General features: G+C 42.8%; 2 protein-coding genes across 2 annotated transcripts in view; one reads left to right on the top strand and one right to left on the bottom strand.

The window, feature by feature from the left end:
- The window catches only part of SLC9C2 (solute carrier family 9 member C2 (putative)), a gene marked incomplete at its 5' end in the record, with an annotated part of 50,954 nt that extends 46,031 nt beyond the window's left edge, over positions 1–4,923 (top strand). Inside the window, 3 exons of the mRNA XM_079762049.1 lie at positions 600–731; positions 2,614–2,799; positions 4,186–4,923. Of these exons, the coding sequence (XP_079618175.1) occupies positions 600–731; positions 2,614–2,799; positions 4,186–4,320 (453 nt within the window). The 3' untranslated portion in view covers positions 4,321–4,923. The remainder of the gene's footprint in view (positions 1–599; positions 732–2,613; positions 2,800–4,185) is intronic.
- Positions 4,924–11,891: 6,968 nt separating this feature from the next.
- PRDX6 (peroxiredoxin 6) lies at positions 11,892–19,965 on the bottom strand. Its single transcript, XM_079761333.1, has 5 exons — positions 19,789–19,965; positions 15,174–15,330; positions 14,057–14,203; positions 13,084–13,230; positions 11,892–12,163 (listed from the first exon to the last, which is right to left on the bottom strand). Exons 1-5 carry the CDS (start codon positions 19,881–19,883, stop codon positions 12,035–12,037), a joined length of 675 nt encoding a protein of 224 aa, XP_079617459.1. The 5' UTR covers positions 19,884–19,965; the 3' UTR covers positions 11,892–12,034.
- Positions 19,966–25,057: the final 5,092 nt, after the last annotated feature.

The following is a 25,057-nucleotide window of genomic DNA, read 5'->3' as shown; positions in this document are numbered from 1 at the left end:
AGCTGCGGGGGGTGGCGGGGGGAGGGCAAATAGAAGAGAGCCAAAGTTTCTGCTTACACAGAATTCTCAAGCTTTTGGGACTCTTCGATGCAACCGAGAGGGACCAGTCTCAGGGGTGTGTGGCACAGAGGGAGCGTTGCTGTATCAGTTTCATACCATTTCATTTCTGGAAGGGGATAGGAGGCATGAATTTAGTCACAAAGCTGAATTGAACTCATTGAAGTTCATGTAGCATGAATTCTGGAAGCGTAGTCTTCCTTATGCAGGTAAGCATTTCGCCTCTGGAAACAAAGATTGTACATGAGCCCACTTTATCTACTGTGGCAATAAAAATAGGTAACTTATGTGGCTTAGTTCCTGAATCCTGGGCTCATAAGCCATATCCTTATCTTAGCTATTGACTGGTATGGATTTTCCTGGCCTACTAGTAGGTCTATAGCTTTAATTGGACTGTAAATTGTACTGCCTTATACATAAAGAACCACCTCTCCGACAATACAGTGCTTTTAAATGGCAGAGTTTGATGAAAGTGACAGGCATATTGTTTTCTGATGGTCTTGTACATATTGAGCTTGCTGCATGACACCTTGTCATTTCAGGCCTGCTTTATCTCCCTGGAGGATTTATATGAGGGCTTTGATGTCTTCTGGCCATCCCTGGAATACAAAATATGGTTAAAGCTTGCTCTCAGCACTGCCTATCAGTATTTTGAATCAGCTCTTGTCGATGAGGTAAGTGACACGATTAAAACATAAGTGAACTTGCATTTACTGTATTTTTTACAAAATGTGCTTCATATTTTTGTGACAAAGGCAGAAAGGGCAATTGTCTCTGATCTTCTAAAGAAAAATCTCTTCTGGAGATTCCGGAATTTATTTATTTTAATTAAATGTACTGGGGTGACATTCATTAATAAAATTTTGTAAGTTTCAAGAGTACAAGTTTAGATTCCAGAATTTTAACAATTCTCAGGTTGCAAAAGTCCAGATATTTGTTAATTTTCTTGTTTTTGGTGCCTCAGCGATTAAGGGTTTAAGTGTTTGTCTCCTTCTGATAGTTCATTATTGGTGTATAAAAATGCCATCGATTTCTGGATATTGATTTTGTATCCTGTTACTTTGCTGAATTCATTTATTAGATCTAGTAGTTTTTGGGTGGAGTCTTTAATGTTTTCTATGTACAATATCATGTCATCTGTGAATAATGAATTTTACTTCTTCTTTCCAATTTGGATGCCTTTGATTTGTCTGATCACTGTGACTAGAACTTCCAGAACTGTGTTGAATAAGAGTGGTGAAAGTGGACATCCCTGTCTAGTTCCTGATATTCAGGGAAATGCTTTTAGTTTTTGTCCATTGAGTATGATGTTGGCAGAAGTTTTTTCATTTATGGCCTTTAGTATGTTGAGGTATGATCCCTCTACTCTCACTTTTCTGAGAGTTTTAATCATCAATCAGTGCTGGATTTTATTGTGTTGTTAAAAGAGCCTGGAAGTCTTGGCTCCTCTTGCATTTTTGGAAGTTTAAGGATATGTGTCCTTTGAATATTTGGCAAAATTTGCCTGTGAATCTATCTGGTCTAAGACTTTTGTTTGCTGGAAGTCTTTTTATTACTGCTTCGATTTCATTGTTTTTGGTCTATTCAGGTTTTCTGTTTCTTCCTGATTCAGTTTTGCAAGATTGTATGTTTCTAGAAATGTGTCCATTTCACCCAGGTTGTCCAATTTGTTGGCCTATAATTATTCACAATATTTCCTTGCAATCCTTTGTATTTATGTGATGTCAGTTGTTACTTATCCTTCTTCATTTCTGAATTTATTTGGGTCTTCTTTGTTTCTGGATGAGTCTGGTAAAAGGTTCATTAATCTTGTTTATTTTTTCAAAGAGCCATTCTTGGTTTCATTGATCTTTTATATTGTTTTTTAGTTTCTATGACATTTATTTCTGCTTTGATATCGTTATTATTTCATTCCTTCTATTTACTCTGGGCTTTTTCCTGTTGTGCTGTTTCTAGTTCTTTTAGTTGTAGGGTTATTGTTTTTTTTTTTTGAGATTTTTCTTGTTTCTTGAAGTAGACCTGTAATGCTATAATTTTGGGTTGCTGTTTGTTCATTTTCATTTGTTTCCAGGTAGTTTTTGCTTTCTTCCTGATCTCATTGGTAACACATTCATTGTTTAATAGCATGCTATTTAGCTTCCATGTTTGAATGTTTTTGAGATTTCTTTTTATTGTGGTTGATTTTTAGTTTCATGCCATTGTGATCTGAGAAGATGCTTGGTATGATTTCAATCTTGAACTTGTTAAGACTTATTTTGTGTCCTAATATGTGATCTAGCTTTTAGAATATCCCATGTGCACTTGAGAAGAATGTATATCCTGCAGCTTTGGGATGAAATATTCTATAAATATCAAATACATCTGATCTACTGTGTTGTTTAAGACTGCGGTCTCCTTTTTGATTTTTTGTGTGGAAGATCTATCCATTGATGACAGTGGGGTGTTAAAGTCCCATATTATGACTGTATTGCTGTTGAATTTTCTTTCTTTTTGATACGTTGTGTCATTGTGTATGACCTTGGGTATGACTTATAGAAAATTGTAATTTTATTGTAGGACATAACGTTCGAGAGGTGTGTGGCATTCAATGTGGCATATGTGGAGACTTTATCAAGCTGTAATGAGATGACTATTGACTGGGCGACCATGAAGTTGGTGATTGTCGTTTATGGCAGTGTGATTGATACAAAGACAGAGGCACCATACCTTGCACCTTGCATCTTATCTAAAACCTGTGAGCAGGTAAGGAGGATCATTTCTAGAGTCATTTACATTACACAATGCTGCATAAGTGGCTTTAATACTCAACTGACCACCTTAAAAATAAATTTAACCTGGAAAGATTCTGCAGGTCTCACCTGCCCTTAACAAAATAGTCAAAACATACCCAGGATTTCTGTGTACTGCATGCAGGTTGTGCCCTGCACAAGGGTGTGATTGAGGGGCAGGTAAGAGCTGGGGTCAGCCTACTCTCTGCTCACCATGCTGTTTGCCCTGGTGTGGGACTGTACCTCCCCAGAGAAAGGAATAGGGTGGGGCAGGGTTTCAGGGAAACACCAGGGCTGAGCAAACAGAAATGGCTGCCAGTCATCCCTGCAACCAGGGAGGTCCCAGCACAGGAACAATGACCCCTGCAAGCACCTGTCTGGAAGAAAGCCGCCCCCGAGTTCCTGCCCCAATGCCAGACAGTCCAGTTTCTCCTAGTATGTGTCTGGGTCCCCCAGAGCCTCACCCAGCACTGGAGCTCAGAGGAAGTGGGAGCTTTTAAGTTAAGTTCATGGTGCTGGCCTTTTAAGAGGAGCAGCTGGGTCTCCAGCAGCCTCTGTGTCACTGAGCCCCAATCCCCACTGGATTCTACAACCCATAGTTCTTACTGTTCATAGGACTTCTTTCCCCAGCTCTGGGACCCTGGGCTGGACATCTGGTGTGGAGCTGGGACCCCTTGCTCCTCATGGGCGGCCTCCACAGAGGCTATCTCCCTCCCAATTAAAAAAGTGGCATGTGGGTGCTGGACCTGCCTGTTCCAGGCCTCTGCACCTCCTACCAGTCTCAGTGTGCTTTCTTCTCTAGTTGTAGGCCTTCCATTCAGCCAGCTTTCCGGCAGTTCTGGATGATGGTTGTTCTGTATTTTAGTTGTAATTTTGATGTGGTTGTGGGAGGCAGCGAGTATAGGCATTTGCCTATGCCGCCATCTTGGTTCTCCCTAGAAATGATAGTTGTTACTTTTCCACTACTTGCATTCTGGGAGGGCATATTTTGTGGGCAAAAACTAAGACCATCCTGCCACGTGGGAAGGCTGGGTCCTGAGCCCTTGAATTTCAAAGGGGGAGTAAAAGTAACTCAGTGGATTATGGATTTTCTGTTTTAAGCTGAGTATTTCCAGTCCAGTTACAAGTAACGTGCAGAAAATTCCTTTTGGATGTCTATAAATATGCAAAAAATAATTTGCTGGTACAAGGCTTTTTGAAGCAACATTAAAGAGGATTTAAAATGAGAAAGATAGAGTGTAGGTTGGAGGCCCTGTTCTAGGTTTTGGCTTATTTCTAATATTCTTGGGAAAGTTTAGGAAGCAGCCAGCTTAGAAATCAAAGAATGCTCCTTTGACTAATTTGCACTTTTCTCTTTTAGGTTCAGGGAACTTCAGATTTAAGCAAGCTACTGATTATCCAAGCAACTGAGCCTGACAAAATTTCCAGTGATGCCAAGGTCACAGGTAAGGGGTATGCCTTTAGTGGTAGGACAACCATTGGGAAGGAATTTTGATAAAACCAATTGAATTGGAAGGAAATGATTTGAGGGTATTGTGTGGGATTATCATCAACGCCCATTCTTGGGCCCACCCTGACAGCCACATTGCTTCTGGGAGGGCACGTATCAGAGACTTCTAGATGCTGAAATCAGGTGGCTCCTTCTGCTCTATGACCTTCCCTTCAAACCCTTGCTAGGTGTGGGGAGCAGCTTTTATGTTTTACCCTCTGCCCTGGGAAGCTGGAGCCACACAGCACCGTTGGGCAAGAGTGGGCATGGGGAGGGTTTCAGACACTCAGTGGGCCCTGGTGTGGCGAGCTGGTTTCCTCCCAACAATCTAAAGGAATCTGGAACCCTATCCATCCCCATTGAGAATTCCAAACCATGGTCACTGCCACAACTCAGATGACTTGCTTTGAGGTGTACTTTGGTAGTCACTAAGTAACCATAGTCACTAAATGTATACTAGCACCCAATTTTATGTATCCTGGTGCTAAGCCGTAAACAAAGACTAGATAGGAAGGCCTTGCTCTAGAGAAAATACATTCAAGGTATTTCATTCAATGCTCAGCAACCCCCCTTACAGAGCCCCATAATCATTCTCCCAGCTGCCCCAGCTTGAAAAGAGTCCTCCTTAATTTACTCCTCTACTTAGCACCATTTCCAGTGTTCACAATTCATGTGACCTGCTAACTTAGACATGATGCAATTGTTAATGAATTGTTAATTGGGGGGTGGGTGGTATATATGACTTCAAATTGTGTGCCTAAAGTGACATTTTATTAGTTTATATCTCATTATTTTTAATTTGCAAAATTCTTATAAAATGCAACCCCAATGTGTGCTGGTCACTGTGCCAGGCGCTAGTCGGTGTGTGGGCCAAACAAGGCGTCTACCCCTGTGGGGAGGGGAGACAGACATTCAATATGTAATTTCACTTTTCCTCTAGAAGCAAGTTCAACTCAGACATTCTTAGGGTTCACCTTCTATGCCCTGTTCTGGGGTTTTATGCAGCATCTGATTTTGGGAGCTCCCTCTGCTCCTGGGCCTCCTGCCCGTGCTGGCTAACACCGAGATGACCATTACTGCACCCTTCAGTCTCTTTAGCTCAGCTGCTCCACATTACTCGTGGGACACAGCAGTGTGTGGCAAGCCTCAGGACACCCTGAGGGCTGTTGAGTCAGAGATCCGACGTGGAAGTAGGTCCCTATCCTTCCGTGGCCTGCAGGCCTCTCTCCTTCCTTGAATGATTCCAGAGATACTGAGGGAAATATATCACTCTGTATTCCCCAATGAGTTTGGGACAGAAGTCACATATGCTAGGCCCGTGGACTGATGCAGCCAGTACACTGGATTTGACCCGCACACGTTTTCTTTTACAATTTTAAAATTAGTTGCCAAGTATAAAAATCCAGGAATTTCACATTAAAAAAAAATTCAGATTTTGAGCTTCTCTTGAAAATATCAGAACACCTCCCAACACTCAGTCCTCATTCCTGTATGTGGCAACAATGAGATAGAGCTGAGTACCAGCTGGCTCCCATTGGGGAAGCAGGTGTTGTCCACACCGCTCCCTCTTGTCTTATATCCAGCCCACTTTAATCACATGTATGACCTGCCTGCTATCATTTGAGTTTCTCAGTCCCCTATTGGACTTTTGGGAGCCTATTAACAAATCTCCCCATGGGAAGAAAGTTAAGGGCCCATTTAAAAGGGAAGGGAAAGGGAGACCTACAGGGAGAAAGCAAATAGATATTTTAAAATATTCTTCTGCTACTTTGATTCTTAAACTCCTACTAATTTTTTTTTGATGCATGTGTTTGAATAGGCCTAGTCAACACTGGTCCTCAAGTGACCAGCAGAGATCAGACTTGGAAGAGAAAAGATGAGGTAATAAACTTGGTACTTGAATCAGACTTTTCTTAGTGTGAATATGAAACTACACAGCTGAAATACACTGTGAAGTCAAATAGCAAAATATAGGTGGTGAAAAGAGACTTAGTGGAAACTCACTGAATTGGAAAATACAGGATCAAACTCACCTGAGTTACTTAATAATTAAAATTATAGAATATTTTTAGAAGATGCCATTTTGCCCCATCTCCCTCCTTTCCCACTTCCCAACCTCCACCCCTTCCCCCTGATGTTTAGTTCAAAAGTAGGCGTCTCTGGGATTAGGGGTGGGAAGGGTCATTAACATCTAAGTATTGATGCTTCTCCCTTTGGAGTTTGCCTTTCCCATGGCTGTGTGGGTGCTGTGCGGGGGACACATGGGGCCACAGGCTGATCATGGGTACCTTCCTAGAGTGTCAATTTTATTGATCTTTTAAATGAAAAAGTTAACTCATTTCACTGTTAGGTTATTTAAAACATTTTTATATGAAAACAAACATATTCTAGAGTAGGATGACCAATTTGCATGAATTTTTAAGATAAAACAAGAAACCCCAAAACATTTTATTATAGAGTCACTTATGTTTGGCCCCAGTATCTTTTCCTACTTTCCTCAGCAATCAGGGCTAATTTAGAAAAGTTCAAGATGTGCTAGAAGTCTTGCCTAGAGTTGGAGAAGGAGAGGGCACGTATCAGAGACTTCTAGTTGGGGAGGGAGAGGGCACGTATCAGAGACTTCTAGGGCTGCTCACATTGGGCCAGGACAGACAGAGGCCAGTCTGGTGGGGAGGAGGGTAGCCACATTACTCAAGGGGTCTCTGTTAGGCACCTAACGAAGCTCATTTGGGCAAGAGCCCACTGTTGAGTGGAGTGGAAGGCTGCTCTGACAAAATAGGGCGCTCGGCCAATGCAGAAATCAGCCAGGTAGCAGTAATGGTGTCAAGGATGGTGCCAAATAAACATACCCTTAAATACGGTGAACTGTGTAAGTGCAGCTTCAAGCCCACCGTATCCCAACCGGACAGCTACCCTAAGGCCCTTCTAATAGAAGTTCTGGTCCTGCCATTGTCATTTCTGACAACTCAGGTGGTTTGTAGTGTGTTTGTTTGGGGACAGAAAGTTGCATTGACAAAAATTATGGTTAATAGTCCTTTTAAACAAAGCAACGTAGTTCTTTTTAGGCAGTCAATCTAGCGTCATCCTCTCCTCTTTCTTATAGAAACGCTATTTCACAAAAGGGAAACCTATCTGGGAGTCAAGTAATTGGGTTCCTCATTTGTCACTGTTTTGATTATTTTAAAAAATTCTCATTCCGATTTAGGAAAGAAGTTTCCTGTTACCCTATAATCAGTTGCAAAGTTAATTGGAATTCAATGCTCCTAATATTTCTCTTTTCCTTAAGAGATAGACTACTCTAATTGAATTAATGTAGTCTCTCTTTATAAGCTGACCTTGGATGGTATAAAGATGTACGTGTATTTACTGACAATGTATCACTCAAAGTCCTTGAAGGGAAGGTTCCAGATAATAAAATGGAAACTTTTCCTAAGTTTTCTGGTTGTGCTTTTAAGTTGATTAGTTTTTTCCTGAAATGCACACAGCCTAATGTTTTACTTTTGACTTTCTTTTATAGTTGGACACTGGATCTCATTATAGAAAAGGACACTAATGGCACTAACACGATATGAGAAGTGAGGTTTCAGACTGAGCCAATATCCTGGCTCAGGTGCTGAAGGATCATCTGATGAGAAGTTTACTAAGAAGTTGCTGAAACAATTCACTGCTGCATTTATTTTCTAAGCGATTGATGGGCTGTTGCAAAAGCACCAGTTTTAAGTAGTTGCATTATACCTGAGCGGCTCAAAAATTTTTCAGTAGTTGCATTATACCTGAGCGGCTCAAAAATTTTTTAAGTAGTTGCATTATACCTGAGCGGCTCAAAAATTGTCTCAAGACTCATGGCCCACAAACAGAAACCTGCTCCAGCTGAGAGCAAGTTACAGTGTTTGCAAGTTATTACAAGTATTGTACAATATATTACTGTCTGAAGCACAGAATCTAAACTCTGATTTGTGATATTGCTATAAGTAGTGCTCCCCTAACATTTTCCAAAGTTATTGTCCCCTCCCCAATTTAGTAACTCTTGAAAAATGGGTCTATGTTCCATAATCTTAGTTATGAAAGCAAAATTGAGAAGTTAACAATCTTACCTTGCATAGTACTGTTTGATGCTATTTTCATTTTATTTTTAAAAGTCAAATAAAGTTGATTTTCATGATGTATTTATAAGATTCCATTGTCCTTTTCATTTCAACAAAACTTTGAAAGAATGCAAGAATCTCGACTCTAGGGAAAAATCACAATAGAAGGAAACACAAGAGAAAAAGTCAAGCATAACTATTTATGAAGAACCTTCTGGATACCGAGCATGTATGGCAGTATTTCCGAGTGGCCGTGGAACACTCGTGTCAGCAAATATCAGTGTAGCCGCACATTATAGAAACCCACGTGGCTTCATTTTTCTGATGTAACCAGATACCTGGAAACAGGAAGAACAGGGCTGGTGCTGCGACTTGAGGAATAAGCACGGACCCAGGCTCCTTGTAGCCTTCTCCTCCATCCTTGGCCAGTAACTTTGATTCTCAGATGGCAAATCATGGGTAACTCCAGGCCTCCGGTTGGCGTCAGTCGGACAAGGAGCTTTCTCTGTAGGAGGCCTTGCCTTTTAGTCAGGAAGGGACTCCACTGAGGGAAGCACGGTCACATGCCCACACCTATTCTCTTAAGTGAACTTGAACTGGCACCTCACCTCGCCAGCCCTAACACAACCTAGTGTTTATAGCAAAGAATGGGAAATGGATATTGGGTGCCGTGTCTGCTGTCCTCGGCATCAGTCACCTGGGTTGTTACAAATGAAGAACTTCTGGTCACCTATAGAATCAGTGTCGGGGTGGGCCCTGGATTTTAACATGTTCCTCATGTGACTTAATGCATTCTGAAGCCTGAGATCTGCAGTGCAGGGAATAAACTAGCAGAAAACAAATGCCTGCCCTTCAGCTCACTTAGGAGGCACCTCACCATGCACACCCATTAGGCTTAAACACTACAGAAATATTTATGGAAGTCCAGAGGTAGCATGGTTTGTGGGCAGTAGACTCGGTGATGATCAGACTTTTTCTTTCTCTTCACTCTATTGACCTTTTGTCTTATTCCATGGCTGGTTCCCCCTCCCAGCAGCAACCCAGGCTTCAATGTTTTCTTTTTCATATTCAATACGAGACCAAAAAGAATGGCTTCCAATAGTGAGAAAGAATTCTTCTAGAAATTCTAATGATCCTGTATTTGTCTCCTCCCCAAGAACTGAGTCACATGCCCATTTTTGGACAATCACTGACAAGAAGGTGGTAATGACCTTTTACCAGTCCATACACCATTTAAGCTAGAATCAGTTATATTCCCTCAATTTGCATTGCCCCAAAGGGGCATGGTCTAATGGAGTAAATCACTAATGCCAGTTCACTGCACCCAAATTGGTATCTTGAGCTGGCCATTTAGGCACAGCCACTCTGGCTCCTTAACCCTTCACTGAGCTTCTCAATGCAAATTCCTACCCTTAGGGTGGAGGTTGGAGGTGAAATCAGATTTGTGGCAAGACCACACAGGAGCCACACGTTGATCATTTTACTAATCTTAGATTAGTCTGTGCTTATTCTTTGAAGTCGTATAGACTTTCAAATTCCTTATGCTTCATAGCCACCATGGTCATACATTCACTTTCAATTAAGAAATCTTTGGATGCATAATGCAATTTATTCTGTTCTTCTAATGAAAATTGAGGGCAACAATTCTTTATAGGGGAACTCTACTCTTCATGCCTAAAAGTGTTAAAAATATGCTTAGGATCACTTCTACCTAGAAATGCATATTTATTATGTAATATTTAGTTGGAAAGGAACTTGTTCCATTTCATGGCTTCATGGTTGCTTAGTGGTAGAGCCAGAACTAAATTTGACAGCACATGAGCCCCTTTCCTTTAAGCTTTTAAAGTGTTTTTATACTGATGTCATCATTACGGGTAGAGTAGATGTACCAGATAGTATTAGTTCTTTGAAGGCAAAATATATCGTGACTTGGAGAAGAGATGAGAACAGGATGTCAACCCTCGTAGGTCTCCTTCAGACCAGCATGCCTCAGGATACTGTGAAAACCTGGAATTTTTCGCCGAAACCGGTTTGGCTCAGTGGATAGAGCGTCGGCCTGCGGACTCAAGGGTCCCAGGTTCGATTCCCGTCAAGGGCATGTACCTTGGTTGCGGGCACATCCCCAGTAGGGAGTGTGCAAGAGGCAGCTGATCGATGTTTCTCTCTCATCGATGTTTCCAACTCTCTATCCCTCTCTCTTCCTCTCTGTAAAAATCAATAAAATATATTAAAAAAAAAACAACCTGGAATTTTTACCTTCATTCTCAACCTTCTTAGTGTCACCCACCTTCTAAAGGAAACTAAAAGGCCTAACGACTTCTCTGACACATGGCACCAGGGATCATATTTTACTCAGTAAAAATATAGAGGGCTACATGCAAGAGACTGTACCAGGTGTGATACTTCTTTCCAAACTGAGGCCTTATTAGCACAGCATAAGTCCAAGAGACCGTGAGTTCAGAGTAATTAGTATACTTTCCAGAAAAGCATACCTATGTGCACCATTATCCTCAAGATTCAAATTCTTAAGCTCAGCAATCCCATTAAGGCATTAGGTGAGCGTGTTACATCAGGGGTCACAAACTCAAGGGACTATAGGACCCAGGCAGGTACCACGAAGGAGCAAAGTGGGCCAGGCGCACCTCCATGTTCATTAGAAATTTTATATATCTGTCTCTGGAGAGAAGCATCAATGCCAATCCCAGTGAGGAAACATCTGCCCTCAGGACACGGGTCTAACAGAGTATTTTAAAACGTGACAACAGAATTCTCTGATCTAGTTTTAACAACGGATTTATTTGCTAGATCCCCAAAAAGCAAAATTCAGAAAGTACCGACCCACCCCCAGCAAGAATAGTCCTATAAACAATTTCAGTCATCCTCTCCCGCCTCCCCAAGGCCAGCCCTTTGTCATCACGGCGGAGCACTGACACGGAAATACCTGCTGTGAAAGGCAGGTGGCACTGTTGTCTGCTCACACTCTGCTACAGCTTCAGCAGGTAAGTGGAGCCTTTTCTCCCTCTTTTGATAGAAATGTATTGAAAATTTTTCTTAGTAAAATATTTAAAGATCCCTCTCCCCGCTCATCACACTTCAGTTCTCTCCTGTAAAAGTACAGAATTGAAGTCTTTTCCCTTAGTTGTGATCAAAACACTGAGTATTGAAGAATATCCGGTTACTTTAACTGCTAGGGTTATATACTTACAGATTGACAGAGGAAACTGAACCTCAAGTTCTGCTGCTCCCCAAAATGTGTAATGGAAGAGAGGATTTGATTAGAACAGCTAAAAAACCTGATGGTCATTCCAGGCTGGAGCAAAGCAGCTTTTCAACCATCAGTGGATCCTACGTTGTTGATTACAAACCTGCAGAGATCCAATATGATTTGAGTCTCAAATACAGACTATATTTCAGAGAGCCAGGAGAGAGGGCCGAGACACGGGAACAGAACAGAATGCTGGTGAAGGCACGAAGCAAAGAATCCCACGGGTGTTTAGTGCCATTTTCATTTAATAAGCCAGTAGTACAGCAACCTAGAGACCGTGGCTATGATCATAGTGGGATGTGTCTATGGAATCCCTGCAGGACACGTGACTGGCAGCTGGCACCTGCTGGCTCACTGTGCAGGGTGAGACCTACGGCTGGGGCGTGTAGCGCAGGTATTTCTTGCCAGATGGGAGCTCTTTGGTGAAGACTCCTTTAGGGAAGAGTTTCTTGGCTTCCTCTTCAGGGATTGTTGGGAGGACCATCACACTATCTCCAACCTGTGGACAGACATTGAGAATGGTGAAATCCAATGGCAAAGCCTGGAGGCAGGAATGAACTTTAGAGTCCCCAGGCTCTCTGACTTCCCTCTGGTCCTCTAACATGCCACGCTCACCCTCAGGTAAAACTTCCTGCACTAGGCCTCCCCGACAGCCAGGCAGAAAGCCAGCCTTCCCACCTCTGAACTCCCCTTTTCCCCTCCTCTCTCCATTACTAGTATTCTGCGTACCTAACATACTATTAACTAGTTTATTGTCTGTCTCTACCACTGGAATGTGAGTCTAAGAGGTCTGGAACTTTATTGTTCACGGCTATATCTGGGCTCAATAAATGTATGTTCAGTGAATGAACACAGCATTTTAATTGATATACTTATCAGAAAAACAAAAACTGGTACTCAGGTTAGCATATTTAAAAAAATGTAGCGACATTAAAATATTCTTGTGATATTAACCATGTCTTACATATTGCAGAAATCCTAGAGATTATAAGCTTAAAAACAAGTATCAGAATTCTACACAGATTTAATGAAGCTTAAGAGAAGAAAATACTTCAGGACAGTAAGACACCAAAAAGTTTTACAGCCAGGACTTAAGTGGCCAAAGTTTTATTGTAAATATTTTGCCATCAGGGAAGGATTAAAGTTAAAAAAAAAATCCTTTTATTAGGAAGGGAATCATTCTGACCAATTAATTTGTACATATAAGCTAAAAGCTAGAAAGCAATATAGGGAGTTTGTGTTTTATATAAAAGTTTAAATTAATTAAAGACCTTAAATAGCAAATCTAAAACTCAGCCATGAGGAAAAATCCTCCCAGTGGACTTGTGTGCTGGAAACAGAGAGCCCGAGGGTGGCCATTGGACATTAGCCACGCAGGCCTTTCAGGCGCGCGGGGGACCTGCCCTTTAGCATCTTTACCTTCCAATCAACCGGGGTGGCGACCCTCTTTTCTGCTGTCAGCTGGAGAGAGATAACTACTCTGAGAATCTCGTCAAAGTTCCTGCCGGTGGTCGCGGGGTAGAGGAGGGACAGCTTCAGTTTCTTATCAGGGCCAAAAACAAACACCTGTAAACACACAGACACGTAAATAGGACGAGTTCTTTGATATGAAAGCCTCTTGGAATGCTTGCCCGTCATTACAAATGTTCAAGGGTACAAACACAAAACGAACAAAAAAATTCCCCAGTATCTAACATGGCACACCAAACTTCACTGGGGGGCAGGAACCCAGACACTTTTCTTCTCCATGTCATTTCCCTTTTTATAAAAAAATTTTTAAAAAACTTTTCGATTACAGTGACCCAGAGTATTGTATTAGCTTCAGGTATACTAGTACATCAGTGCTCATATTATTTTTCTGCACTTAAAAGGAGATTATATTTGGTTCTGGCTATCCCAGTAAGAAAAACTGATATGCAAACTGAATCCAGGAAAGGGCTCCGGAAGGTACTATGTTAAGCAGGGATGATTATCACAAAAATAATACTAATGGGAGTGGATACTGGCCCTCACGTAGTTGTACTTTTTGCAGATGAGGGACTAAGTTTGTTCTCAGGTCAGCACTAACCAGAATTCAAAACCAGAGCTGCCCGAGGAAGAAGGACATGATCCATCCCATTAAAGAGGGGTTGTCAGGAGAGAGATAGGAAAGATTACTCAGTTCTAGAAGTAGGTTTCCAAAAGCTATGAATTATTCAGTTTAAAATTTTAGCTGAAAATTCAGCATGAGCATTACACATAATCAGTGAGATTGCTACCAGCAGTTATTTCCTTGAGGAAATATGTAGATATTAACATATATTCGCCTGTTTCCTCTAGGTGCTCCAAGCATTTACATGGACATACAGCCTGGCCAGTCATGAGGACTCCAGAATGGACTTCGGTAACTCACCACACGCGCCGTCACAGGCATGCCCTTCTCGTCCTTCTCTGCTGGGTCCAGCATGCCCAACAGGATGGCGAGGTCCCGATTCCGGTCATCGATGATGGGAAAAGGTAACTTTTCTGTGGGCTCCTCACAGTTGTAAGCATTAATATCCTAAAATGCAGATGAAAGAGGAAAGAGAAATCTAAACCAGGCACATCCTCTGAATTCAATCTGTTAATAGCCATACCGTAATCATAGCAATTTCTCTAAGCAATTTTAATAAGTAAATGAATGAATGCACACACCCCATCCCAATTATTCATTGACAGGAAGAGCAATAGGGTACTATATTTAGGTTATAAGCATAGACCCCTTTCTTTCTTCTTCTTTTTAAATCCTCACCAGAGGATATGTTTATTGATTTTAGAGAGAGAGAGGAGGCGGGGGGAGTCGGGGGGAGAGAAACTCTTCTGTGAGAAACATCAATCGTTTACTTTCTGCATAAGCCCTGACTGGGTATTGAACCTGCAATCTAGGTATGTGCCCTGACCAGGAATCAAATTCGCAACCTTTCAGTATATGGGATGACGCCCAATCAAATGAGCCACTAGGCCACGGCTAAGCATAGACCCTTTTCATGCCCAAGTCTGTTAAAATGCAGCTTGTTTTCACTGCTTTAAGAAAGCAGCAGCAACCTCTTTAAAAGCCGAATAGTATAGTATCAGATATCAATCCAAGGTACCTCTGGGCTAGTATCCATTTATATGTAAAAACCATCAGAAATAATGGGTTCCTTAAGTCCATCACATCTGGAAACAATGCCACATGCAAAGATAATTTTATAGATCTGACCCCTGCCTCAAAAACACCCTGACTTAGACATTAAGCTACTGGAAGAGAGATATTAAAAAAAAAAATACACAAAACTCAAAGGAAATTAAGAATGGAGAGTTGAACATAGACTTCAAGGACAAGTCAAAGGTAAATCACTAGAGTGAAATCTACATAGAAAACAAAGCATTTCAAGTCTGAATTAAAGGAAGGATGTACTTGCCTCTTCTCTTTCACCCGCTCCAGTAAAACTTCATTTATTTCTACTCTACAATTTATAACCTCAAAGCACATGCCGTAGAAATGTTACCTTGCTCCAGGCAAGATGGTCTTCAACACTGTCTATTGAAAGGGCAATCAGCTTAACGTTCCTCTTGGCAAATTCTGGTGCCAGCTTTGCAGCTCTGCCAAGCTCTGTGGTACACACAGGGGTAAAGTCCCGAGGGTGGGAGAAGAGAATGCCCCATCTGCAATGGAGGCAAAGAAGGTCACAACTGAACGACAAGGTTATCACCAACAGCATGCAGAATGGGAAGTCACAAATGGGATAAAAAAATGATGTTCTTTTAAAAAATGAATGCTTATGAAGACAATTACTTTTAAACTTTTGTGTTGGGGAATGCTTTTTGATCTCCTTACCTCCAGCAAAACCAATGTTTAAAGCCCAGTTCAATCAAAGATATGACAATCAAGATGACAAATACTTTAAAAGACTAATTTAAGGGTGCTGCCTCTTTTGAGCCACCCTGACTCCTTTTCAACTAATAAAATCTGTGCTACTCAAACCAACTAGCTTATTAAAATAACTTATTTTCTTCTTGCCCTCTTCTTTATTTTTTTCCTAGCTACACAGACCAACATTCAGGTCCAATAATGGGTGTCCCCAAAGTCTCTGACTCCAAACAAATGGCTGACTGCAAGAATAAACAGATTATGTAATCTAAAATAGAGAGGCTGGTATCCTCTATTTATATGTAAAATTAAAGTTGACACGTGGCTTCTTTGAAGTGAATGGCTATAAAACCTTTTATAAGACAGCTTTACAGGACACCCAATATTTGCACCTTGACAAAACAGCACTCTCAGAGTTTTACCTATCCCTCTCTCTCTCTTTAGCTGTCACAGCTTTAAAAAAAACCACGTTATTGTTGAAAGTATTACATAAGTCCCCTTTCCCCCCCATTGACCCCTTCTAATCCTCCCCCAGGCCTTCTCCACCCTATTGCCTGTGTCCATGGGTTATGCGTATATGCCTACAAGTTCTTTGGTTAATCTCTTCCTACCCCACCCGTCTTCCCTCTGAGACTCGACAGTCTGTTCCAAGCTTCTATGTCTCTGGATCTATTTCATTCATTAGATTCCACATATGAAGTGAGATGACATGATACTTTCTCTGACTGGCTTATTTCGCTTAGCATGATACTCTCCAGGTCCCTCCATGCTGTCTCAAAGAGAGTTTTATCTATCTCTTCATTTGTGGTTTCTTTTTCTTCTTGCTTCAGACCAAGTAGGTAGAAACCTGATAAGCTACAATGTAGATTCTAAAACTACAGATTTTTAGGTAAATACTACCCAAATCATCATTGCCTGCAGTTAAACTTGTAGAGATTTTAAGCACGCTTTAAGCTGAGCCACCAAGAACCTTTGGAGTCTCAGTTCTTCTCCTTGGTGACCATGGAAACTACTCTCTACTGAAAAGGGAAATTTAACTCTTGGTTTTCCACACTCCCAGGGGCTTACAACATTGATGCAGGACCCTAACCTAGATGACCAGACCTAGCTGAGATGCCAGGCTGAGCTCACCAAGTTTGCCAAGTTCCCCGAAGCACAAAGAACAAAGCAGAAATGAGGGTACCCCCTTCCACTCACATCTGTCACTCAACTCCAAGGCTTCAGGGAAGGAAAAGACCTTCTTACAAAAAGGATGGAGGGTGCTATGGAAAGTCTGGGAAGAAAGAGGTAATATCTTCAATACTGTGTGGTAGGTCTACTTTTTTTAAAGGGCAACAAGGGTGACATATTATCTTTTTGTAATAATAATGTAGCTCTGAGTAAAATGTAGGCCTTAGATTCTATGGGAAAGGATCTGTTTAGGGCTCAGACGAGACTTTTGAGAAGAAATGTTGACGGGGTGATTAATTGGGCAAGTAAGGCATTTTCCTTCCATTTCCAGTCAAGAGACCATTTCTCTGAATCACTTCACACCCTCTCCTTCCGGAGAAGCCAAGCTCCAGTTTACCACTCAGCTAGGAATAGCAATAAACTCGGGCATGTCTCACTGTGGCCTGTCTTCCTCTGAGCCTCCCCACTGCTGCTCCTGAGAGTAAGTTAATTACATGGTCCCATTTCCTTCCTTCCTTCCTCATTTTCAAAAGACAATAGGTTTCCTCCTTTAAGGGAACAGTCCGGCCTCACTAACCCCCCAGAAACTCCAGGAAAACACACGTTTTTGTTTAGTGAAAATGTTCTGTAAAGCTGCTGCTTACACCACATTCATAAAGAAACAGTGATTAAGACTCAATAAACTCACCAAACAGTCCCCAAACCTCTTAGTTGTATCTCATTGTCTGGGGGAGTGGATAAGGGGGTAGAGTAGGTGCCTATGAAATTTATGGTTATTTTAATTTTTTTCTCCGACTTAAAATACCCAAATCAAAAATTGGCAGTCTGAATTGAGATCGCATACAGAATGGAGTTTGGAAAATATTGTATTAGGCAAAAGTCCATGTACTATAATGACATAAAGAGCTCAAATGTCATTTGGGGGTGGGGCCAACTTGTGCAGCCTTTTATTTTTAAGAAATATATTTTCTTGATTTTTTTTTTTTTTTTTTTACAGAGAGGAAGGGAGAGGTAGAATTAGAAACATCGATGAGAGAGAAACATCAATCAGCTGCCTCCTGCACAGCCCCTACTGGGAATGTGCCCGCAACCAAGGTACATGCCCTTGACCAGAATCGAACCCGGGACCCTTGAGTCCGCAGGCAGACGCTCTATCCACTGAGCCAAATCGGGTAGGGCTTGTGCAGCCTTTTAAATAAATAATTTTTATTGATTTTAGAGAGAGAGGAAGATGGAGAGAGACATCAATGTGAGAAATACTGATCAGTTGCCTTCAGAATGCACCCTGACCTCAAATCTGCAACCCAGGTATGTACCATGACTGGGAATCGAACCAGCAATCTTTCAGTGCATGGGATGATGCTCAACCAAATGAGCCATACTGGCCAGGGCTTGTATAGTCTTTTATAGATGTGGGTATTTTTCTCATCTTTCCACTGGTGGTTCCCAGAGATGGTACCGTTTTTAATCAAATCAACAGAGATCTAGAAGCCAATAAACTATGGCGACGACAACAACAACAAAAAACCAAGAAAGTGGAGTTAGCTGAGATAGTGACAGCATTTATAATTATTGCTATAGTAATTATACTTTGTTAACATTTATCTTTAATTCACACAGCCTAGGAGTTCTGGTAAGATTCCTATGTTGTGTGGGGGTGAGGACTGAGAGTGGAAATGGGAAGGAACATACTCTGAAAAATACCATGGGGTTTTGGAGAAATAGTAATACCTCGATTCCGAGTATAGACTGGACTCGGTCTGTGTTTCTGAAGCCCTTTCCTGCCTTCAGGGCCTGAATGTTCCAAGTCTCATCATTTTCTAGTTGAGCCCTCTCTTTCACAAACGTTAGCTATTCCCTTGATGGGAGGCGGGAAATGGACTTTAAAGAGTTGTAAGGGGTTGGGTAGGGCTAAGGTATAGAATCTCTCCCAGGTTCTCTGAACACCCCTGTCCAATCGTTGGTTAATCTCATAAACTTCCTTCTCTCTCTCTCTATATACCGCATATAAAAGGATTCAAACCCAGGGAGGAAGTGTTCCGCCTCAGAAGACCACAGGGCTCCTGAACTCCAGAACCAGAATGTAACTAGACATGTCTGGGATGTTTCTGATTGAAACTGAGCAACTTAAAGTCTGCAGATTCAGGAGCTATAAAACCAGGGTGACAGCAATTTACTCCTAGTCACAATGGTATGATTGCCAGGCCAGATAACAGGTCACCAATTTTTATCGCACCAGCCAGGCCACGTGCTGCTGGAAGCAAGGCAGGGGGGGAGGGGCACACCACTGGGAAACAAAGGGTGGTCTCGGGGAGCAGAGGTACACGTGTCCTGGCAAGAACAGGTCACTGCAACCGGACAGCCTCAGAAAGCCCTTCCCTCAGTGCTGCAAGTTCTGGAACGAAGGGCACACCTATGCACAGAATGTTCTTGGTTCCTCCCAAAGTTCTTATCAAATCTTCTCCTGGCCACTAAAGGAGGCTGTGGCCAAAAAGTCTTCCGGCCACTTAACAGGCAGTTGGTGGCTTTAAACTTTACATTTTGCGCCGAGAAGCCTGCAAATCCCAGGCAGCAAGCAGAGCCCTCCTGCCAGCAGCAGAGTCCCGGGACTCTGGCCTTAGACACCCACCGTCCCCCGGGAGCAAGTTCCAGAACAGAGGGAGGGAGGGGGCCCGAGTCCGGGCAGGAGTCCCAGGAGGTGACCGCCGAGGCCGCCGGCTTCTGTCCCCACCGGGCCCGGCTGGACGTGCTACTTGCACAATTTACAAACCGAGTTAAACAGCAACAAACCCTGCTCCGCACGGCGCTCCGGGTCCCGGGACCTGCGGAAACCCAGTTTCTTTCCCCTCCCCCTCCCCCGCCTGGAGCCAGCCTGGCCACGCGGGGGCGGGACGCGGGAGGGAACCCAGGGGCCGCCGCGGGGCAGGGGACGCACAGTGAGAGGCACGTGCAGGAACCGGTGCGGGGAGGTGGCGGCGGGCAGGCGCCGAGCGGCCGGAGGACGAAGGGAGAAGGCGCAGGGGAGACACCCTCAGATGGGAGCGTAGCCCGAGGCCAGGGCAGGGCGCCGGGTGGCCACTTACGAGTCTCCCAGATAGTCGTGGAAACGGATGCGGCCGACGGTCGTATTGGCCTCGAAATTGGGAGCCTCGTCCCCGAGAAGGAGACCTCCGGGCATGGCGGCAGCGGTGACGGAGGATGAGAAGGCGCAGCAGCGACACAGATCCGCCGGCGGGTTCGGGAGGAGGTGCTACTGCGGAATGATCTGGGCCCGGAGGGGCGGGGCCTGGTCGTTGGCGGGGTGGGCGGGGCCTCAGTCGGCGGGGGCGGGGCCAGGCCAAGGCCAGCCAGTGGGCGCTAGTGTGCTCGTCCCTTTAGGTGAGGTCGCCCCAGGCAGGCTCGGGGGTGCGCTCAGCATTTGACCCTGCAGTGTGTGTGCGCTTTGGAGGTGAAAAGGCGCAGCACAGTAGGAATGGGCCCCCAACCCGGGGAATCCCACAGCCGCCCCAGGACCCCGGAGCCGCAGAATCCGCGCAGACCCTCCTGCCCACCCACCACGGGCGACCTTGCACTCCCGGCTCTAACAGTGTGAGTGTCTGGCATTGGGCTGCTTCAGCCCGCCTAGCCATCATGAATAGTGTCATATCGGAGGATGTGGCAAGATCCAGATGTGTGGAGGACCTTACGCCAGAGGAAGTGGCTTTCTTATTGCAGCAGAAATTCTCGCACCAATGTTAGTCAGTGCTTGGGGGAATGTGACTAAAGTTTTCATTTGTATTCCACTCCCCGTTCCCAGAGCTCATTATGAACTATAAAATAATACAATTATTCTGAAATCTAAATGTAAATTTTAAAACATACTTATTGTGATCCTCGGTCCAAGCACGACTTAGACAAGATGACTGTTCTCTTGGAGCTTTCATTCTAGTGGGGGAGACATAATTAAATAAAAATATATTAGGTAGCAGACATCCTATTCAGAGGAATAAAATAAGGTGTGCTAGTGGTGACTGGTGCTGCTTTGGATTGGATAGTCTGATCTGGGAAACCTCCAGGATCATGTAGGTGAACTACTTAGCACATAGGAAGTGGTCTGGAAATGATAGCTATTATCTGGATGATGATAATTTATACAATAACTCTTGCTTTGCCAGCTATAGGCTAGGCACTGTGCCAGGCCTGGTGTTGCAATGGAAATACAACCCCTGCTCTTACAGGGAAGGGGCATGCATACAATAATGATAAAAATGCAGAATAACTGCTGATAGGGGGAGGGCGCCACATGGTCTGAGTTCAGAACTGAGGAAAATTCTCAGGCTTAAGGAAGGTACATGGCAGTGTTAGGAGAAGTGACTCACTGATTTCAGTTTTCAGCACAGTGATGTTTTCATGTGTGTGGGTGCATACTAATCAGTTCTCCTCTGAGCAAGGACTTGCAGTAAGATTCTTGCTAAAATTTCTAACCACTCAAGAAAACTGTAACGCCACTATAACTTAATCTCTAAATTAATTTGACTCCAATCTTTGGTTCTAAAAACTCCATGTCTTAGCTCCTTTTGTAGGGGAGAAAGAGAAGAAAGGGAGAGTAATTTGACCTTGAGGCACTATTAGTAGCACTGTGGAGCCAGACTAGAAGACAAAGCTATTACCACAAATATGGAGAATGAATACAGGAACAGGTTACTGTCTCTGTAAAGGGTATAATTATGGAACCGACTGTTGTAAATTGAGCAAGTACAGTAAAATAAGAAAGAGCCTGTTAGAATTTACAGTGCCAGGGACTGCACCCCGCAATCCTCTTGCTGCTTGCAAAACGTGTCTACTTTAATCTTTGAAACGTTTTCAATTCTTTTGAACTAGCCGTCAATATTTTTAAAAAAACATGATTTTTCACAAAAATCTGGATATCTGTCTCCTAAAATGTCAGAAGTTCTAGCCACGCTGGGCCCATGTTCCATTTGGCAAATGCTGGCTGGGGAGTAGCCACCTTGGAATTGTCTGTCCTTGTTTGTTCAGAAAGTTCTCCAACATCTACTGACATTGTCTATTGTCATTTTAGCACCGCTCTCACACTGCTACTTTTATTAGAGGGGAATTAGGAGGAAAATGAATCCTACCCTAATATATCCCTATCTCTGTCAACACTGTGAAGATGAAAGGTTGCCTGAGAGCCATGTGTTTCCAGGAGGAACAAGATAGAGCATATTTCTTCATAAAAGACAAGTGATCCTGTGTACTTAATATGCAAACAGAGTTGGAAGAAACCATCTGTACTTCTTGGCCCCTGTAGGTAGTTGGGTCTAACCTCTGCACTCCACCGAAGGTGGGTGCTCTGTGCACAGAACCCCATTTCTAGAGGGGAAAAGATAAGCTGCTCTCCCAAGAGCTTGCAGGAAGTGCCATGGGAAAGGAGGAAAGGAGAAGGGCGGAGGGAGGGACCAGAATGTGGAAAAGGGAAAGCTGGGCTGAGGAAAATATTTACTTTGCAGAGTGGGTGGAGGCTCTGGGACCAGAAAAAAAAAGTTTCCATGCCGCTGACCTTAGAACCACCTCCTGGGTGACAGAAGGAAGGAGTGCAGGACCTTCAGAGGGACATGACTCCTGGCTGACTGAGTCTCTTCTGTCCTTACTGCTTTGGACAGATGAAAGGAAAAGGTGAAAGGATGGGCAGTGGCCATTTGGGAACTCCTAAAGGTTTGGCCCTACTTTAGTGATAAGCATTTGTGACCTGTTAGAGTGGGCATGGGGCTAGATTGCACAAAGGACCAGAGAAGCATTTGGCTACCTTCCTGCAGCCACCATAGCAGTTTCCTGTCTGCCTGCAGCTGCGAATAAAAGAGCAATGTGTCCCTGGTTAGAATTGTAGCTAGGCAAACATTCTTATGCATGTGGGAGGAGATAAATGAAAGCTGAAATTAATCTTAGGGAGGTGGGGTTGTTTTAAAACCAATTCTTATAAGCTTTCTTGTTAAATTTGATGGTCTTTTCAGAAAAAAAAATAGGAGGAGGGCTGGAACATATACTGATCAAGGCAGTGCCATCTACCTGCTATGTGAGAAGGGCTGACCATCTCCCCACTGCTCTTCTTTATTGTGTTTAATGAATATGGTCTCTCGTCCCTCCTGTATCTGCTGTGGGACATCCACAACCTGGAGAGAAATCAGAATAGAAAATGGGGGAGCAAAAATGAAAAGACAACAGTTGTTAAAATGTTAGATGATTAACTCACAGAGGGGCTTTGAGTAGCAAATTCCAACACTTCTTGCCCCAATTTCAGCACCCTGCAAATTTACTGTGTACCCTGAAAGTTACTGTTTAGTAAGTTTCACAAATAATGACTTTTGGGGAAGAGAGCAGAAAGTTTTTCATAAATGGTTATAGGATTAGATTTAAAAACATGATATAATAATTGGATAGCTAGACACCAAAAGCCAACCTGGAATGAATGGTTTGAAAGATGGCAAGTTAGGTTAACCAATTCTCTCACCTGCTTTTAGTTAAGCCTAAGAGGCCCCATCCTATCAAGAAAAGAATTTATTATGTGTACAGAGTGAGCGGTGAATATACATTTCTGAAGCTTCATATCTATTTATACAGAGACTGCCAGAGAGATGAAAAAGGGGAACGGGAAAGAGGGAGAGAAAGCAAAGAAGTCACAGGAACTGGGAAAGGGAAGAAAAAAGAAACATGAGAAAGGGAAGTGTTTTTGAGAGGAACCAATTTGCATGCCCACCTGGCCCAGGCTCCCTCCCTCCTTTCCCCCAAGAAAAGCTGAGCAAATGGCCCTGCCACTTGCTGGCCTTTGGAGATTGCACAGGACTGGAGACTGGCACCGCAGCAATGAACCTACAGATTGGCTAACAGCCTGTGATGGGGCCTGGCACAAAGTGCTTTATTATTGGGTCCTCTCTTGGTGACTGGAAGGCAAGACAATGGATTCAGTCAGTGGTTCACAGTAGGGGTAGAATCTGAAAGATGGTCAGGTTAGGTAAGCAGAAGCCAGGAGAGTGGAGTGGCAGGGACTGTAGAAGCAAAGGAGCCTGATGCTGAAGGGTGCAAGATAACCCAACAAGTCCTTAATGCTAAGTAACCTGTGAGCTTCCAAACTCAAACTCTTTGAGACCCAGTGCCAGGGGAGAACTAAAGGTGAGTGGTGGGAGAAGTCCTCCCCATGTACAGGAAATTAAGCTATGCATTTTATGAAAATAGAAAGATAATGGAAATAATAATATTAGTCTATTTGTTATTATCACAAAGATCACTAAGCAAAATTAGTGATGAAATACTCCCCCCAGAAAAATCTTTATGTTGATCTAAATTCTGAACCATTGCTGCAGTTACTGTTGAGTTTTAATGACATGCACATATGCTCCAGATGAGCACATTTTAATTATTCTTTAGTTTTAAAAAAGTATTCTACATAGAAGTTGATTTGGAGAATTCTCCACTTATTCTCTATATATGCAGAGCTCATTTATATTGGGAGTGAATTGGAAGAAATTCCAAATCACTTTGGTTGTGGTTCAAGTTGTCTTCTAGAGCGCTTTCTGTCTCCAACTCTTGAGGAATAATCCAGGCATTTAAACAGTAGATTCAAAGTAAATAACAATAGCTCAGTGATTATAAAGTTAAAGTAACAGAACTTAAGTTATTTTATTGTGAGTGACCACTTGGAATTTTTGTGTTTAAAATTTAAAACATGTTCACACTTAATACTATAAAACATTACTAAAGACGCAAAGTAATGGAAAGATATCCCATGTTCATGGATTGGAAGACTTATTAGTAAGATGTCAGTACTACCCAAAGTAATCTACAGATTCAATGCAATCCCTATCAACATTCCAATTATTATTTTTTTACTGAAATAGAAAAATCCATCTTAAAATCCATTTGGAATGTCAAAGGACCCTTAACAGGCAAAATAATCTTGAAAAGAAGAAGAGCAAAGTTAGAAGTCGTATATTTTTCTGATTTCAAAACATATTACAAAGCTTCAGCTATTAAAATGGTGTGCCACTGGCATAGAGATAGACATATAGACCAATGGAACAAAATAGGCCAGAAATAAACCCTTCTGAATATGGTCAAATAATCTTTGACAAGGGTGCCAAGGCCACACAAGGAGAAGAAAACTGTTGTGTGTTACCGAATCAATAGGAACTGAATGTTGTAGATAAAAAATGGCAGAGCAGTAGAAAGAAACAAGAGGATGCCAGACTCATCCTGGAATAACTAGGGTTAGAAGAGTCCGGCGGGTTGTAACAGTGTCAGATATTTGCATGTACAGCATGTTGTTGATTAGAAAAGAAGCTCTTTGTTCTGAAATGTCTTCATCAGCGAAAGTCCAGG

The sequence above is a fragment of the Cnephaeus nilssonii genome (assembly GCF_951640355.1).
Source record: "Cnephaeus nilssonii genome assembly, chromosome: 21".
NCBI classification, from domain to species: domain Eukaryota; kingdom Metazoa; phylum Chordata; class Mammalia; order Chiroptera; family Vespertilionidae; genus Cnephaeus; species Cnephaeus nilssonii.
This window is presented reverse-complemented; position numbering and strand designations above follow the sequence as displayed.

Coding starts and splice junctions, on each gene's coding strand:
- PRDX6 (XM_079761333.1), bottom strand. CDS start 19,883: ATGCCCGGAGGTCTCCTTCTCGGGGACGAGGCTCCCAATTTCGAGGCC. Junction 15,331..19,788: donor CACGACTATCTGGGAGACTC/GTAAGTGGCCAC, acceptor CCTCCATTGCAG/ATGGGGCATTCTCTTCTCCC. Junction 13,231..14,056: donor TGCCTGTGACGGCGCGTGTG/GTGAGTTACCGA, acceptor GTGTGTTTACAG/GTGTTTGTTTTTGGCCCTGA.